Source organism: Equus caballus, chromosome 30 (genome assembly GCF_041296265.1).
Source record: "Equus caballus isolate H_3958 breed thoroughbred chromosome 30, TB-T2T, whole genome shotgun sequence".
NCBI lineage: Eukaryota > Metazoa > Chordata > Mammalia > Perissodactyla > Equidae > Equus > Equus caballus.
Window position 1 is genome coordinate 36,997,483 of NC_091713.1, and position 15,831 is coordinate 37,013,313.

A 15,831-nucleotide genomic window follows, 5' to 3' on the forward strand; every position below is an offset into this window, starting at 1 on the left:
CGCCTGGAGCTGGGTGCGGTCATCTCTGGTAGAAGCCGCCTTTTGTGCAAGGTTTTGAATGCAGGGAGAGGGTTTGGCAGAGAAGAAGAGCAAGAATGTTTCAGGTGCCGAGGGTGTGACCTCTTTAAAGCTGGGAGGTGGGGGAGGATGAGTCATCTCTGGGAAGGTTGGCCTCTCCCCATCAGAGAGAGAACTCCACGTCTCCTGACAAAGGAGCTGCCTCCTCCATTTTCTCAGCTCCTGTAGGTGAGAAAGCTTGGGCGGCCCTATGACACAAGACACAATCAGGCATCGTCTGAGGCACCAAAGGGCAGCGGCATCCAGGGATGCTGAGCGTCTGCGTGGTGGAGTTTCTGCAATGGCTCTACACCGTGAAACACTGACACACGATGGGACAGGCTGTGGGGACAGAGCAGCTGGTGTGGCTCATGCACTGGAGAATGCAGTGTACTCTTGGAGACATTTGTTCCTTGACCTTGAGATCCTGTAGGTGGGCACATGCCTCCTGGGGACCCCGCACAGGTTGGGCCGGCAGTAGCTTCATGGAGAAGCCGCCATCTTTGCTCATGGCCAATGGACCCTTCTGAAGGGGACAGTAGGATGCACACGCTCAGCTGGGAGGGTGGGGTTGAGGCTGTGGGGGAGCTGGGTGCTGGAGTCATCTCTAGTTCCCACCCCTGGACCAAGGATCCTCCTCAAGGAGGCAGCCTTGGGTGTGCTGGAGCCTCACGCAGCTCCTCTCTCCCTGGTTGACCCGGTGCACCAAGGACCTTTCTGGGTGGGAGGAGGGCCTGACTGAGCAGAGTTCAGGGACCCTCGTCCCGTTCTGCTTTTATGGGGCCATTGAGCCTCAAGGCCCCAGGCCCCGGAGCACCCTTACCGAGAGGATCAGGCACGGGAGAAGAACTGGTCAGCTAAAAGGGCCAGCTCACTCCACGTAGGCCCAGCCCCATGTGAACAGTGCCTGTGCCCAAGACTCCAGGGGGAGAAGAGCTGTGATTCTGGCTTCAGGGAGCGCCCGAAGCCCGCACTGGCAGAGCCTGGCACACGCGTGATGGAGAGCCGACTGCAGCTGGCCATGGCCTTGTTCTGGGAAGGCCTGGCAGGTGCTGGAAACCAGCACAGCCCGTCAGGAAAGGCTCCCTCGAAGTGAGTTCCTGAGAAGTCGGGGACCAGGTGGAGCGGTGAAAGCCGTCATGTCCTTCCCCGTTACTCCCATTGAGAAGCCCCATGTTCTCGCAGTTGAACTTGACTTTCAGAGGGTAGCACTTACCAGTAGGACACCCCAAGGTCAAGAGAGGGAAAATTTACCTCTGTTGTGGGAGCAGAGCTCCCCTCCCACTTGCACCCCTTTGGTTACCAGGCACACTGCAAGGGGTGCCTTCACATGTGTCACGTCTCTGGACTCCTCCCCTCCCGCGCAGCCTTGGCCCCAGGTGCAGCCACCTTCTGCCGGAGAGGCAGTGCTGGCTGGTGTGATGGCAGCCTCATTCTCACAAGGAAGCCACGCAAAGCAGCTTAAGGTGGGGATTGGGTTGTCTGACCCCCGATTGCAGATAGATCTTAGGGGGTGTCTTCAGGAACTGCCTGGAAGGGTCTGGAGGGCTTGGCCCAACCAGAAGTGAGAGTGACAGCCCATGCTTGTGATCATCGGAGTCCCCACTGGGACGCGGGGACTGGCTTTGAGAATCATAGGGCATTCCACAGGTCATCTTGTCCACTCCTTGCCTCCGTGGCAGAGAGCTCCCCACCTGTCGCATGGAGAAGAGGATGTGAGAGGGTGGCGGGCAGACGCGGGGCGTGGAGGGAGCAGAAGCCTCTTCTGATGACGGAGAGGGCGAGTGACATCACTGCTGACAGATTCCCTCTGGAGAAGGGGCGGTGGCCCCGTGGGAACCTGCCCTCCTCAGTGCCTCATCCTCGCAGGAGACCTCTCTGGGGCTCCCAGAACTCTGTGTCTGTCACCACCCCGTATTTTCCATGTGAAAGCAGCTGGCTGACCCACTCCTGCCCTTTGGTGAGAAATCCCTGCCCACTGAGAAAGAGACAAGTGAAGTCTGGCCGAGCCCTGGAAGGGATGACGAAGCAGGCTGGATCGAGGGGAGGCAGACATGAACTGGCAGTTGGCTGCCCAGGGTCCAGGCTGCGGCCCCATCTCCCGGGAGAGCTAGTTCTGGGCATCTGAGCCCACGAGATGGCCCGCAGTCCCTCCTGACAGAGGCAGCCTTTCAACAGGGGCCGCTTCTGGAACAGGGAGCTTGGAGAAAGCGGGAGGTTCGGCGGAGTCCCTTCAGGAGTCAGGGATGGGGCTGAGCCTGTCAGGGACGGGGTCGCCCCCGGCAGGACCCTGAGGCAGGCAGCAAAGAGGTGGTGGAGTTGCCTTTGATGTCTGCCCTTCCTCCTGGTATGCTGAGCCCCATCTCTAGTAAAGAGGAATCTGGCTTCTCCAAATGCCATCAGGCGTGTGTCACAATAATCACACAGCCACAGAACATCAGAGCTGTATGGGAGTGGCCGTGTATGGAGGCCAGCCCCCTCTTTTTACAGAAGAGGAAACTGAGGCCCCGAGAGAGCCAGTGAGTTGCCCAAATGCCAGAGCCAGGACCCGTTTGAACCCCTCCAGCCTCCAGCAATCGTCTCTGCCACAGCCGATGGACCAGTGGCCAGTTCGTCCTCCGTGATGGGGGTACAGGGAATCGGGGGCAGTGCTCCCTCCTGTGAGCTACAGGGTGGTCACCTGGCATGGGACCAGGGAGGTGGCACCAGGCAGGGACACCTGCTGTGTTCCGACACTGCCTGTCTGCTGTCCTTCCACTCCTGTCTCGGGTGTTCCGGTCCCCTGGGAAGGCTCGGGAGGCTGCGTGGGTGTGGAGATGCTGACAAGCTAAGTTAGCCAGGAGGGAGCACCCCGAACCCTTCCCCAGACAGGGCTCTGATGCTGGAGCCTGCCCCCCAGCAGGGGAAAAGCGGGGCTCATCCCCCCGAAGGCTCTCATGGGAGCCCACTTTCTCTTCTTCCCGGAGGCCGTCATTTGACTAGAGTGGGGGGCAAGCCTTGCCCTGGACGGCCAGGCCGTGGAGCCACAGCTTGCCCCTTGTGCGGCTCCCCCTGTGGGGACTGGAACACCAGGAGGGATGTGACTAGGGGTATAGACAGCAGGAGGAGAGTGCCTCGGGCAGGGCTGGTCAGAGAAGGCTTCCTGGAGGGGACGCGGTCTGGAGCTTGGCTTTGGAAGATGGGCGACATTCGATGGTGATGGCTGAGGAGGGGCCAGACTCGGCACATGGCAGCGTGTGAGCAAGGCTTGGGCGGGTCACTGTCAGCCACGTTCAAGGACAGTAGGACAGTGGACAGATCAGCTTTCACGGAGATGCGGTGACTTCTAGGGCCCCCTGCCATCTGATGAAGGGGAGAGGAGAGGGGTGGCCCAACGGGGAGCCCAAAATCCAGTCCTGCTTTCTGCAATTCAAAGCCACTTGTCTACTAATAACCCTAATGACACTGTGCCCTCCCGCGGAGCCTGTCATTTGTGGGTCTCCAAGCACCCCGAAAACATTAATTAATCCTCCCAGGGGCCTTTGAGGTTGACACTCCCCCTTCACCAGCTGGAGCTCCTGGGAGATGAAGGACGGGGCAGAGGGTCACCTTGTCACTGGAAGGGGCCGGGCTGAGCTTGGCAGCCAGAGTCCTGCCCCGAATTGGACCCTGGTCGGCCGCCACCGCTCTGTGGCCCTGACCTTGGGGCTCTGGACCTGGGATGTCAAGATCCTGCCTGTCTTCCCCCAGTGGGAAGCTTATCCTGGTGAGACGTGGAGTCATGATGCCCTGGAACGGAGCGGCCGTGCTCCTAAGTCCCCCGGGCCAACTCCTGCCGTGTAGGTGTCAACCTGCCCCGAGCCTTGGGGAGACATCACGTCCGCAGGAAGGGGCCGGCCGAGACTCTCCGAGCCATCCCTGCGGCATCTGCAGGGGCCCTTCCTGCAGCCCCGGCTGTGGGGGAGGTGGGGTAGAGGGAGATGGCAAACAATGGCGTCTTCCCCATCCTCCTCCTCCGGGAGCTCAGACCTGGCTCCTCCACGGGGCGCAGTGGACCCGGAGGCAGAGGCGATGTCCTGGGGAGGAGGGCAGGCAGAGAGCGTGGCCGTGCTGTCCTAACCCTGTGCCTTTGCCTGCAGGCTCCCTGTACGACGGCCTGGCCGACGGTTACAACAGCTACGGGGCCAGCGGCCGCAGCAGCTACTATTCCAAGTTCCAGGCCGGGAATGGCTCCTGGGGGTATCCGGTAAGAAACGCTTCCATTCTACAAGAACTGGGGTGTGCGTGGGGAGGGTTTGGGTTTATGGGAGAGCAAACCGGCCCCGGGCGCCGAGAGGAGTGATGTGAGCTGGAAAGGGGCCGCTTGGGTCCACGAGGCGAGGCCGCCAACTCCAACCAGGTCCGTTGTGTGGCCATCATTTCACAGATGGCCCTGAGTGCAGCCTCCTGTTGGGCTGGTTGGATTTTTCTGAATGTCTCAGAAGAGAACATTTTAGAAAAAGCATAAAGAAAAGAGCATCTTTCAAACAACAAAATCCGTTTCCCAGTATGTCTGATTGGATCATGGATTTGAGAGAAGTGTGAATTCCTGAGGTCCACTTGTGGATTAATTTAGACATTTCTAGGAAAATCCTGAAGGGACCTCTCTCTTCGGTTTGTGCTGAGGACCTCGGAGGGGGCTCTAGAAGGCCCCGCGGGGCCAGGAGAGCACGTCACTGCTGTGACTCTTGAGTAAGAGGGTGAATGCAGAGTGGAGCGTTGCTAGAGTTTTGGAATTGGACAAACCTGGGTCAGATTCTAGCTCTGCTACTCGGCTGAGCCTGTGAGCCCGGGCGAGATGGTCTGCCTCTGGGCCTCAGTTTCCTCACGTGTAAAAGGGACATGACACGGTCTGCCTGGTGGGGCTATTGTCAGGATTCGATGAAATAATGTGCATGAAAAAAAGCCTGATTATAGTCCTTCTTAAGATGATTTTTTAAGTTCACATGGTCGAGAATATTCCAGGTCCTTTACTCCAGGCTCCATCACCTTCTTTCTAAGTGCTCTCAGCCACCACACCTCTCCATCCTCACTGAACAAGTGTTTACTGAGCTCTCACTCTGCACCGAGTGTGTGGGAGATGCCGTCACCCGCACCAGCCCGGGCAGGAGCTGTCTTCTCTATCTCGGGCGATCGGGCTCCATGACACCCAAGTTTCTCCCAGTCCCCCAATTCTATGCCTTTCTTTACTTTTGCCGATTTCAACGTTCGCCTGGATCGTTCTTGGGAATTCTTTCCGGCGGCCCTTGAGACATTGCACTTTTCCCTGCGAACCGGGGGTGCTGTCCTCTTGGGGGTCCCGGATTTCAGCAGCTGTTGCTCACAGATGTCACCCCTGACGGGGGGTCCTGTGCAAGGCAGAGGCTGGGTGGGTATGAGTCGGGTATTCCTGTGTCGTTGGATTTCTCTTTCTTGCCTGCTACAGGTTAGGGGCTGTGGGGGAAGAATCAACTAGTTTTGCTGAAAATTTACCCCCCTCCCTTCTTTCTGGTTCTTGATGTCCACTGATACCCTGAGTGCCACTTAAACACAGTTGATGGAGCCCGACCGGCTGGCAGGTCAGGCACAGATGCGAATCAAGGGTTTTGACACGCAGAGTGAGGGCCAGAGAGAATCAGAGAAGACGCCTGAGTGATGCAGTGTGAAGGAGGAGGCGAGACCCGGGAAGGCGGGTCCCTGCCTGGCGCCTCATCGCAGCAGTCCATGGATAGTGATGCTGACGGTGCCGATGGGACTAGCTCTACACACAGCGTGCCCCCAAGTCAGAGCTCGGAAGCCTTGGCTTCTAGTCCTGGTTCTGCCCCTCTCTGGCTCTGTGACTTTAGATAAACCCCTCAACCTCTCTGGGCATCAGTTTTCTCATCCGTAAAATGGGAATGATGACACCTGTGTGTTTACTCCACAGACAGGTTGATACCATGTTCCACTAGCTGTGGAGTCTTATCAAATGGCAGGGCGGGGTTGTTATTCGTGGAAATCTGTAACCAAGAGCTGTAAAGGCACTCGTTTAGAGGTGTTTCTTTAAAAAAGTGTCTCCATCGGGCCCACGTTGAGCCTTTCTCCGGGTTAATTAACTCAGTCCTCAGCCATCTCACCCGCTCCCAACGCCCCCACCCCTGCCTGGGCCGACTTTCCGACAACCAGTGAAATGCCTTCCCCTTCCTGCCCCCCGAGGCCCAGCCCTGCTCGCCCTTCATCTCCGCTGGGCCTTCAGACGTGACTCACGTCGGGGGAGCTGCTGGGGCGCGTCCCGTCTCCTCTCGGCTCGGGAGAGGCTCTGGGAACAGCGAAGGGCTGAGCACACATGAGGATTTGGCAGAGGGAGGGGGCGAGGGATGGCAGGAGTGGAGTAACTGATACGGCAGCCAGGCGTGTAATCAGCAAGGACGGGCGCCCCCCCCCCCCCCCCCCCCGGGCAGGGGCGGGGCTGAGGGAGGAAGGCAGGGGAAAGTGAGCAGAGACCCATCTGCCGCGCTCTCCTGGGACAGGGCGGCTGGCACAGGACTACTTAGCGCCTCCATCTGCTGACACCAAGACGGCGGCAGGGGCAGGGGTGCGGGGACAGAGTGTGGCTCCCCTCACCCTGGTCAGCAGGTTTCAGGGGCCGGCCCGGTGGCGCAGCAGTTAAGTGCACACCTTCTGCTTTGGTGGCCCGGGGCTCGCCGGTTAGGATCCCTGGTGTGGACATGGCACCACTTGGCACACCATGCTGTGGTAGGCGTCCCACGTATAAAGTAGAGGAAGATGGGCACGGATGTTAGCTCAGGGCCAGTCTTCCTCAGCAAAAAAAGAGGAGGATTGGCAGCGGATGTTAGCTCAGGGCTAATCTTCCTCAAAAAAATAAATTAAAATTAAAATTAAATAAAATAAAAATTCAGGAGCTTCTAAAAGCGGCTGGAGGACCATTTCCCCTGGGTCAGCCCTCTGTATTGAGCAGCTGGGGGCCAGGACCCCAGACGAAGAGGGTCTTTGCCCTCAGTGAGCTCACAGAGGCCACAGACAGATCGAACACAGGAATTAGTGGCCACTCTGTGGCATTCCACCGGTGCTGCCCTTACTCAGATGTTTCTAGAACATTTTTTTAAGCACAGTTGTCATCAGCGTCACTTTTGGGGCTGTATAAGAAGATCAGTCTCATTTATTGATTGTCGCGACCTGCGTTTGGCCAGAAAGGAGGTGAAGCACTTCCAGCAGCTCACCCCACTTCCAGATATCAAATCGCCCTCAAATAACAAAGATTTGTCACCACTGAGTGTGTATTTTATTTAAATATGGAAAAGGCCTAAAAGCAGTGCCAGAAACAACGTTCTGAAAAGGTTTAAAAAGTAGTGGTGTTACCTCGCGGTTTAACCTTATATATATTCTACATGAGCAGTGGCCGTCTAATTTTTAAATATACATATAGATCATCATACCACGTATAATCTATGATCACTTATGTCACAAATTAAGAAAGTTGAATATAGAGAATCTGGTAATAAGTAGAACTTAAAACAGAGTTAGTCTGACAAACAAAAAGCATGAAGGGCATAAGGAAAAGGAAAAATTAGTCCAAAGATGAGCTGGCCCCGTGGCCTCATGGTTAAGTTTGGTGTGCTCCTCTTTAGTGGCCCGGGTTCAGTTCCCAGGTGTAGACCTACACTACTCGTTGGTGGCCATGCTGTGGCAGCAACCCACGTACAAAACGAGGAAGATGGGCACAGATGTTAGATCAGGAATGATGTTTCTCAAGCAATAAGAGGAAGATTGGCAACAGGTATTAGCTCAGAACAAATCTTCCTCAGCAAAAAAAAAAAAAAAAAAAGTCCAAAGAAAGTCATTGGCCCATTGACCCAGTCACTTCTCCACTCTCTGCTGGACATTCCAGCTGGACACATACCTGCTGGATGACAGTGTGGAGCCCCAGAGCCCCACGGGCTGCAGGGAGAGAGAGGAGCGGGGAGAGGGGCTGAGGATCTGGCAGGATTCAGCCCCACTGCCCGACCCCTCAGATGGGCAGACTCCACCATGCTGCTCACGTTCTCAGAACCAGACTCGAGGAACATTAGAGCCCCAGCGAGGTTTCCATTCCACAGTCGTGGAAACTCAGGCCCAGAGAGGCTAAGTTACTCCTCAGGGGTCACACAGCTGGTTAATGGGACAGCAGACCAGACCCCTGGCCTCCCGACTCCTCACCTAACGGAGTCCTGTTTTCGTTACTCCAGATATTTGCCCGTTTTTGATGGTCATTTTATGGTTTTATGCAATCTCGGCGTTTTAACATCACCACCGTGTTCTAGGCACTTGCGAGAGACCCACAGGTTTGGATCCTGTGACTTCCTCCCTCCCCTGTCCCCCTCCACTCCTGTTCTTTCCTTGAGGAGTCAGCCGAGCTCAGAAGGGGCAGGAGAGTGGCCCTTTTTGTTCCTTCCTAGATTCAAGCTGGACTCACTCAGCTGTAAGCGTTAACGGGGGTCGGCCGGAGTTGCCAGGCAAAATCCAATATTTGGGACACGCTCGTACTAACAAGTTGTTTATCTGAAATTCAAATGCAACTGGGCATCCTGTACCTTCATTTCCTTACCCGGCACCCCTGGGTGCCAGCATCTTCCCTGTAATGAAACCCAGGCTCCCGAGGTTCCTCTCCCAGGCCGGGCACCAAGCAGAATTGCTGCAGGCTGCAGCCGCTGCTGGTGAGAAAACGGAGGCTGTTGGCCCCCTCTTAGGGTTCCTCATAATGGGTCCCTTGGGTCCCTTCCTCTGGGTCCGCTGGGGCCAGAATGCAGAGAGTAGAGAGCTGGGGGCACCGGGAGGCACAGCCCTTCTGTCCCAAGGCTGTCGGTGGGCTCCCATCACACGGGTTTGTCCCAGAGGAAGCTGAGGCAAGTGGGACGAGTCTGATTTCCAGGGAAAGTTTCTGGATTAAGATGGCAGTGTCCTTTTCCATCAGCTCCGTTCTAAGGGTTTCCTACTTTCCAATCAAGACGCACGTCTTGAGCGTTCAGTTCTTCTGGGAGTCGTACCCAGCGAAACGTTCTTTGGTTATGGATTGGTCTAGACCACCCTGCCCAGGATCTGATCCGTAGAAGCCACATGGGCATCGTCAGCAGGAGGTCTGGGCCGGGACATACCATGGGGCCGCCATATTGAATCACTCAGCCACACTGTTCGAGTCAGCCCAGTGCTTCTGAGGGGGAGGCCCCTCAGGAGGAACCAGGGAGAATCTCGCCTCTGTCCTGGCTTTGGTCTGTTCCTAGACCCTGTCTCTCCACCGGAACCCAGGACTCACCCGCACATCTTCCTCAGTTGCACTTGCTAACTGACTCGCCAGCGTTTTATTACTTGGTGATCCCACCATGGCAGGGTCTTGTGGACCATGTGCTAGCGACTCTCACCGTGAGAGAACTGGTCCTACCCCTCAGGCCCGAAACCCCCCGGGTGAGCCTCTTTTATAGATGAGAGGGCTAGGTTGCATCAACCTGCCACCGGGGGTGGGAAACCCAAGCGCAGTTGTCTCCCATTAGCTGTGTAGATGAGGCGTCCATAAGGGCAGGGCCCTGGGCCCGGGGCTGCCAGAGAGAACAGGGCAGGACTGCTGCCCTTGGGACCACAGACAGAGTTCCCAACCCACAGTCAACACAGTCTGTTCCCAGAAGCAGCTGGTGGGCCAGGACAAGCGCTGGACTGTGGCCCGGTACCTCAGGTCCCAGCCCAGCGCTGCCCCTTCACTATCTGCGTGACCCCAGGCAGGCTCTTAGCCACGCTGAGCCTCAGCTTGCCCATCATTGACAGGCGTGAACATTCCTGTTTCAGAGGGCATGGAGGGGTGTGGATGTGACCTGTCAGACCAGCAGTGGGAGGCCTGGCCTCCAGTCTCGGCTGGGCAGCTGGGCGGCTATGCACTGAGGGACCTGGCGCGGCCGTCACCCCTCCAGACCTGTAGCAAGGCAGGGGGGGACCCGATCCCAGCCAAGGTCTCGGGGTTCCGTGTGGCTTGAGAGCTGACTCTGAGTAGCCCCAGTGCTCTGTAGCCAAAGTCTGCATGGTGGTCTCCCTGGGGGCAGGGGCAGCTCCCCCCGCCGAGACCCCCACTTCAGGCCCATGATGGATAATGGCTGCGGCACTTCTTCTGTGCTTTCTTCTGAGCATCTCCAGGCACCAGGAAAACAGCAGCTAATTAACCCTCAGCACAGGATGGAGAGACCGTAGGACATTGTTTACTTGAGCTTTATGGCGGGGGAACAGGCACGGCAGAAATGGCCCCTCCTAGTCACCACCCTGACTTAACCTGTGCACGACCTCCTCCTCTGCTCCCATTTCTCAGCTGTGAATGCCGTGCTCCAGACGCCCCAGCTGGGTTCTTTGGGCGGTGCCTGCTGGGCCTCTGTCTGTCCGTGAAAAGTCCGGGGGAGGGAAAGATAGAGTGGACACAGGCTCCTTCTCCCGAGCGGGCACGGCTCCTGCTCCAGAAGGAAGCGATTGTTGTGTTTGCCAGCGCAGTGTCCCTGCTGCCAGCTCGTGACTCACTCCCACCCAGCCCTGGGAGATAGGAGGGTCCCACAGCGCCCCAGGCTGCACCCAACAAGAAGAGACAAGGCTCCTACTTGCCGAGGGACAGGACGTGCCTGAGAGAGAATGAGGCAAGGGAGTGAGAGCTGGGGCCGGCTCCCAGGGCGCGCCTCCCTGGAGAGAGCAGCGGCCGGCGTAGGGCACCTTTTCAGACACATTGTTCAGACCGCAGAGGAGGGGCCCAGGGCAGATGCCGGTGTCTGGGGGGTCCCTGGGGATGGGCCCTCCCGTCCACTGGAGTGGCCCCGCTTTTCCCGAGAGAAGTTCCTGCTCCCTTGGGTTGGAGCCGAATGCGAGCTGCTTCCTTTTGGGCTGATTTTCTCTGCGTGGCTGACTTCAGCCCCTCAGGCAGGCCTGAGACCCCTTCTCCCGGCTGCGGTCCGGGTGAGCCAGCGAGGGTTCCTTTGAGGCCGTAAGCGCTGGCCCGAGCGCGGGGTTCTCCACCCCTGCCCCGGTGACTGTTGCTGGGACCTCGACCCCCGCGGGGCCTCAGTTTATCATCAGCAGGACCAGACAGTTGCTCAGACCATCTCCTTGCAGCTCTGACCTCCACATGCTGTGTCCTTGATGGTGCGGGGAGAGGTCAGAGAATGCCCCCAAGTCAGCCCCACGGGCTTGCAAAAAAGGGCATGGTTCCAGTGAGTAGAGGCAGGTGGTATCCACAGGCGGGGCCAGGTGGAGGAAACCCGGGCGGGCGCCTGGGGGAGCTGAGCTTGGAATGGGAGTGAAAGGAGAGCAGGGGGCAGAGGAGAGATGCTCCTGGGCATGGGGCTTGGGCTCACAGGAGCCCCTGGGTCCTCTTCTCTGTTTACAGAGATCAGGCATCACCAGGAGGGCAGCTGGCCGCATGTCGCCAGCTCCAGAGGTCTCGGAAGCTGCTGGCTTTCTGCAACCTCTTCCCGGGGGGAGGGGCACAGAACCCACGAGGCCCCTCTGAGCCGAGCGAGCACGCTGGCCCACTGCTTCCTCCTGCCCCAGTGAGGAGCACTGGACCCAGAGAGGGCAGACTGTCACGTGTCCCTGTCCTGGCTGCGTGGACCCTTGGCGGGGTGGCGGGGCAGAGGCCAGGCAATATGGTCACCCAAAACGTTCAGGCAGAAATGTCCCTGCCCGGGGACTCAGTGTGGCAGACGTGGAGTTGGTGGGAAGCAATGGGCTTTGCCAGCCCCGGACACGGTGGGCAGCTCAGACGGTCCCCAGGAAGGCGTTCCACCATCCTCACGAGACAGCAGCTGCCTTGGGTTTGGCGTCTTCCTTTAGCTTAACGGGTCTCCATCAATCCCTTCCCTTCAGTTCCCGGCTGGGCTGGGAGCCAGTGCTGGGGTGGACCTGGGGCCCACTGAGGCAGTGTGAGGCAGGTAATTCCCTGGCCACGAGCGGGAATGCTGTCTTCTCCCAAGAAGGAAGCTTCCGTATGGGTTGGGTTCCATATGGGTTGGCCACTGTTCTCTCCTTCCTCCTCACACATAGACTCAACATAGAGCCTCTGAAACTTGAGAGGGGAGTTTGGAAAAATCAAGAATGGTTGCAAACTTCTTTATTTTGCTCCAGAAGAAAATTAGTAGAGCCTTGTTTTCGGCCCTCTTTTTTTTTTTTTTTTTTTTTCGCCCTGATAAGACCCAGTCTACTCAACCAACCAGTCTTTGCAGTCCTTATACTATAGTCCAAAACAACTAACAGGTCAAACAGCAGAGCATCAGAGAGGATAGAATTCATGCCGAATGTTGCAGCACATGCCATCAGAAGGCTCGTCAGCATCCTGGTCTGTAAATGGCGGGATGGGACCAGCATTAGCCACGGTCCCCAGAGTCCTAGAGGTTTGGGGCCGGGGCCCTCGGGTTCTGGATTAGCAGGCAAGTGGCAGCTTGCAAGGCTGCTCAGGCCCCAGCGCCTTCACCTTCCGCTTGCTCTCCCGCGGGAGGAGCTTGGGTCTCCAGGACCCCGTCATTTCCCAATCCCCCGGAATTAGTGCAGCATTCTGAACTGACACAAAGTGCTCGTGTTCTCATTTCCCAGCTTGATCCTTGGTCTCTGTGAGATCGTAGGCGAACCAGGTATTGTTCTTCCAATTTTATTTGCAGGGCAATCAAGCTACAGAAAAGCGCAGGGGCTTGCCCGTCCCTCACAGGTGGGGCTTGGCGGAGCTGAGTCCAGAGCCCAATGGGCTTTGCGCGGCGTGGGGGCGGGGGGAGCGGGGGGGTGAGGAGTGAGAGGAGGAAGCAGGCGCCAAGGGCTGGGAGACGAGCGAGTCACCATCTTCTCTTCTGCCAGGCCCAGCTGCCCGTGCTCCAGAGCCAGGAAGTGGGCACACGACGGAGGGGCGTCAGCACAAAGCCCAGGGGAGATCATCGGGTGCCTCTTTTCTGCTTTGCGAGTTTTCCTTTCGTCGCTGGGCCCAGTGAGACAAAGGCAGCAGCATTTCCCAAGTGGGTGGAAGAGCCGGCCCCGCCCTTCGCTGGGTGAGGCTCAGCGTTCTCCCCGAGGGCCCTGGCATGTCCCTGCAGAGGCCTTCCCGCCCCAGAGAGCAAACTCAGCTGAAAAACAGAATCGAGTCGGGTGGTGGAGGAGCGGGGTGCAGAGACGCAGCTGGAGAGCGAAGTGGCTGCAGGACTGTAGATGGGAGCGCCTCCCCTCCCACCCCCCCAGCGCACAGGGCCGGGCCTGGGAGGGCCTGAAGACTGGGCCATGAGCTTTGTTCCGAGGCCCTGAGCTAGGCTGGGAAGGAGGCTGTCTGGAACTCCAGCAGGGCTGACCTGTAGACTGCCGAAAGTCCAAAGAGGCCTTATAGGGCACTCCATAGTTGGGGAAACTGAGGCTCAGAGAGGTGAGGTGACTCCCCGAGCCTGCTCAGCTGGACAGGGAAGAACCAGACTAGAACCCTGGTCTTCCAACCCCGAGCCCAGTCCTCCTTGTCACACTGTTACATCATGGAACTCTCGCCACCATGGCGATAGCGTCTGGAACTTGGGTCATTTCCATTCTGCTGTCACGATTTTTGTGAAGTCATCACACCAATCCTTATTTACTTACTTTTAGTGGACTCACTTTTAAATTTCTTTTGAAAGGAAACTTTATATCACTAACTCAAAAGAAAAAGAACAGTATCCTTTGCCGTAAATGAAAGTGAACCATCACATAACCAGTAATAATAAATAGAATGAAAACAAATCATTATTTAATTCCAGCTAGATAAATTTTTTTTTCCCTTTCTACTCAGAAAGGGAGGTTTGCAAGTGTTAAAGAAACATACTGGCACCAGCCGAGACTTTCTCTGCTTGGGAATCAAAGCGGAGAAAGGAAGAGGGGTCTATGTGCTTCTGTGTTAGCCGTTGCTGTGCTCTTAAATGCACTGTTGTCCCCTCACAGCCACAACAGTGCATGTCCCACACTTGGGGGAGATTCTGGGTTATAAGCTTGTCATGCAGGATGATTTTCCCAAAGCTGATCCATGAGAGCAGGGAGAGCTGAGGGCCAAGGAGAAAAGTGACAACGTGGAGCCCCCTCCCTCACCAGGGTGACCAGACTCCTACCTGGCTGCGTACTTTTCTTAATGGAGCATTTCAACGTGAGGCTTCTGTCTGAGCGTCTAAGGCTGTCCGTACTAGTCAAGGGCCCCACAGTGGGCTGAGTTCTGTGGGATTGCTCCCGGGAGGCCAAGCTAGAGAGGGCCCATGAGAAATCCCAGGCCTCTGCCACATTTCCTTGCAGCCCTAACCAGCTCTCAGAGGCCCCACAGCGCTGGGGGAAGAGAAGGGTGCTGTGGGTGGAAGATCGGAGAGAGTTGGGGCGCTCAGGGCCGGCTAGTGTCCCATCCCTCCCTCCCGCTCCCTCCTGACTGCCCCCAAGGCTTGGAGCAGGGCAGCCCAGCTTCTAGAGCCCAAAGAATTTCCTGGCTAATTCCAGGGGACCCCAGGCTTGGCCTCAGCCACCATCTCAACGTGACTCCCCGTTTTCTGTGCCAACGTGTATGTGCTCACTGGTGCATTTGCAGCAAGGTCTGGTAGAAGGGGTACCAAGAAGTCACTTTTCCATGCCTGCCTTCTCATGGCTCTGGCCAGAACAGACCAGTTATGACTGCTCCTTGCCCACAGGTGTCCCTTGGGACAGAGGGCCTTCCAGCCCAGGTCTTCGGGCAGGAGAGTCACACAGCTGAGCAGCCACACTCTTCTTTAATGTCTCCAGGGACCTCCTACAATTGGCCAAAAGAGAGCGACAGGCACGTCCCATGTCTGGAATCCCTGGGGGAGGGGGTTTTCTAGGGTTCCGGCCCTCGACTAGCCAGAGATGCTGGCGGTGTTCCTCCAGAGCACACCCTAATAGCAGGGGCTCTTTGCCATTTAGACGTCATTCGCGTCATTGGACCCTAGGGGCAGAAGGGCTAGAGGACCAACGCTGGGAGGGAGGTTGGAGACCTGAGTCCTGGCTCAGGGTCAGCCACATCTTAGCTGTGTGGCCTCAGCCCAGCCTCCAGGTCTCTGAGCTTAATCTGCTCACAGAGAGAATGAAAATGCAGCTCTCTGCCCTGACGCTCACAGGCCGGGCGGGAGACGGGGAGCCGTGAGGTTCTAACAGGATGATGAAAGGAGAAGCTTTGTGCAAACTGTAAAGGGCCGGACCCACTAAGGGGTTCTTGGGATATGCTCAAAGAGCTTCCAAGACCTTCCCCACCTGAGTCCGCCCCTGGCGAGGTGACGTGTGTCCCGTATGGGCAGGTGTGTGTGTGGGAGCACACAGCCTCATTTTCCAATGGGGGGGAGCCATCACCCCAGCCCTGGAGGGTCACTCCTTGCGTGTGACGTTCTTGGGTGTCTCATCCTCGGGAGTGATTTCCTCCCACTGTTGGTGTCTCCAAGGAGCTCCTTTTTGGGCCAGGTAAGCGTCTACCCCTGGGGATGCTCCCACATCCCTGCCTTTGGCCCTCTTCTTCCGATGGCTGGAAGCACCTCCCAGTCTGGTGCACGGTTCAGGGGCCAGTGGGCCTCCCCCAGAGTTCCCAGCACAGGTTGGGGGCGTCTGGCCCAGTGGGATCTTCTCCTCCCTCAAATAGGCTCTTCCAGGGAGCTGGCACGTCGTCCGAGATTCCAGGAGTCATGTCACGGCGGGACCCTGTGCGGCCCCTTGCTTTTCTTCCAGGGAGCTGGCACGTCGTCCGAGGTTCCAGGAGTCATGTCACGGCGGGACCCTGTGCGGCCCCTTGCTTTTCCCTCC

At 57.4% G+C, this 15,831-nt stretch overlaps 1 protein-coding gene across 2 annotated transcripts in view; it reads left to right on the plus strand.

Moving 5' to 3' along the window:
* The window catches only part of PKP1 (plakophilin 1), a 48,298-nt gene that overhangs the window by 6,343 nt on the left and 26,124 nt on the right, over positions 1-15,831 (plus strand). For both annotated transcript variants that reach the window (XM_023632807.2, XM_023632808.2), the window contains exon 2: positions 4,176-4,282. In XM_023632807.2, the coding sequence (XP_023488575.2) occupies positions 4,176-4,282 (107 nt within the window). The remainder of the gene's footprint in view (positions 1-4,175; positions 4,283-15,831) is intronic.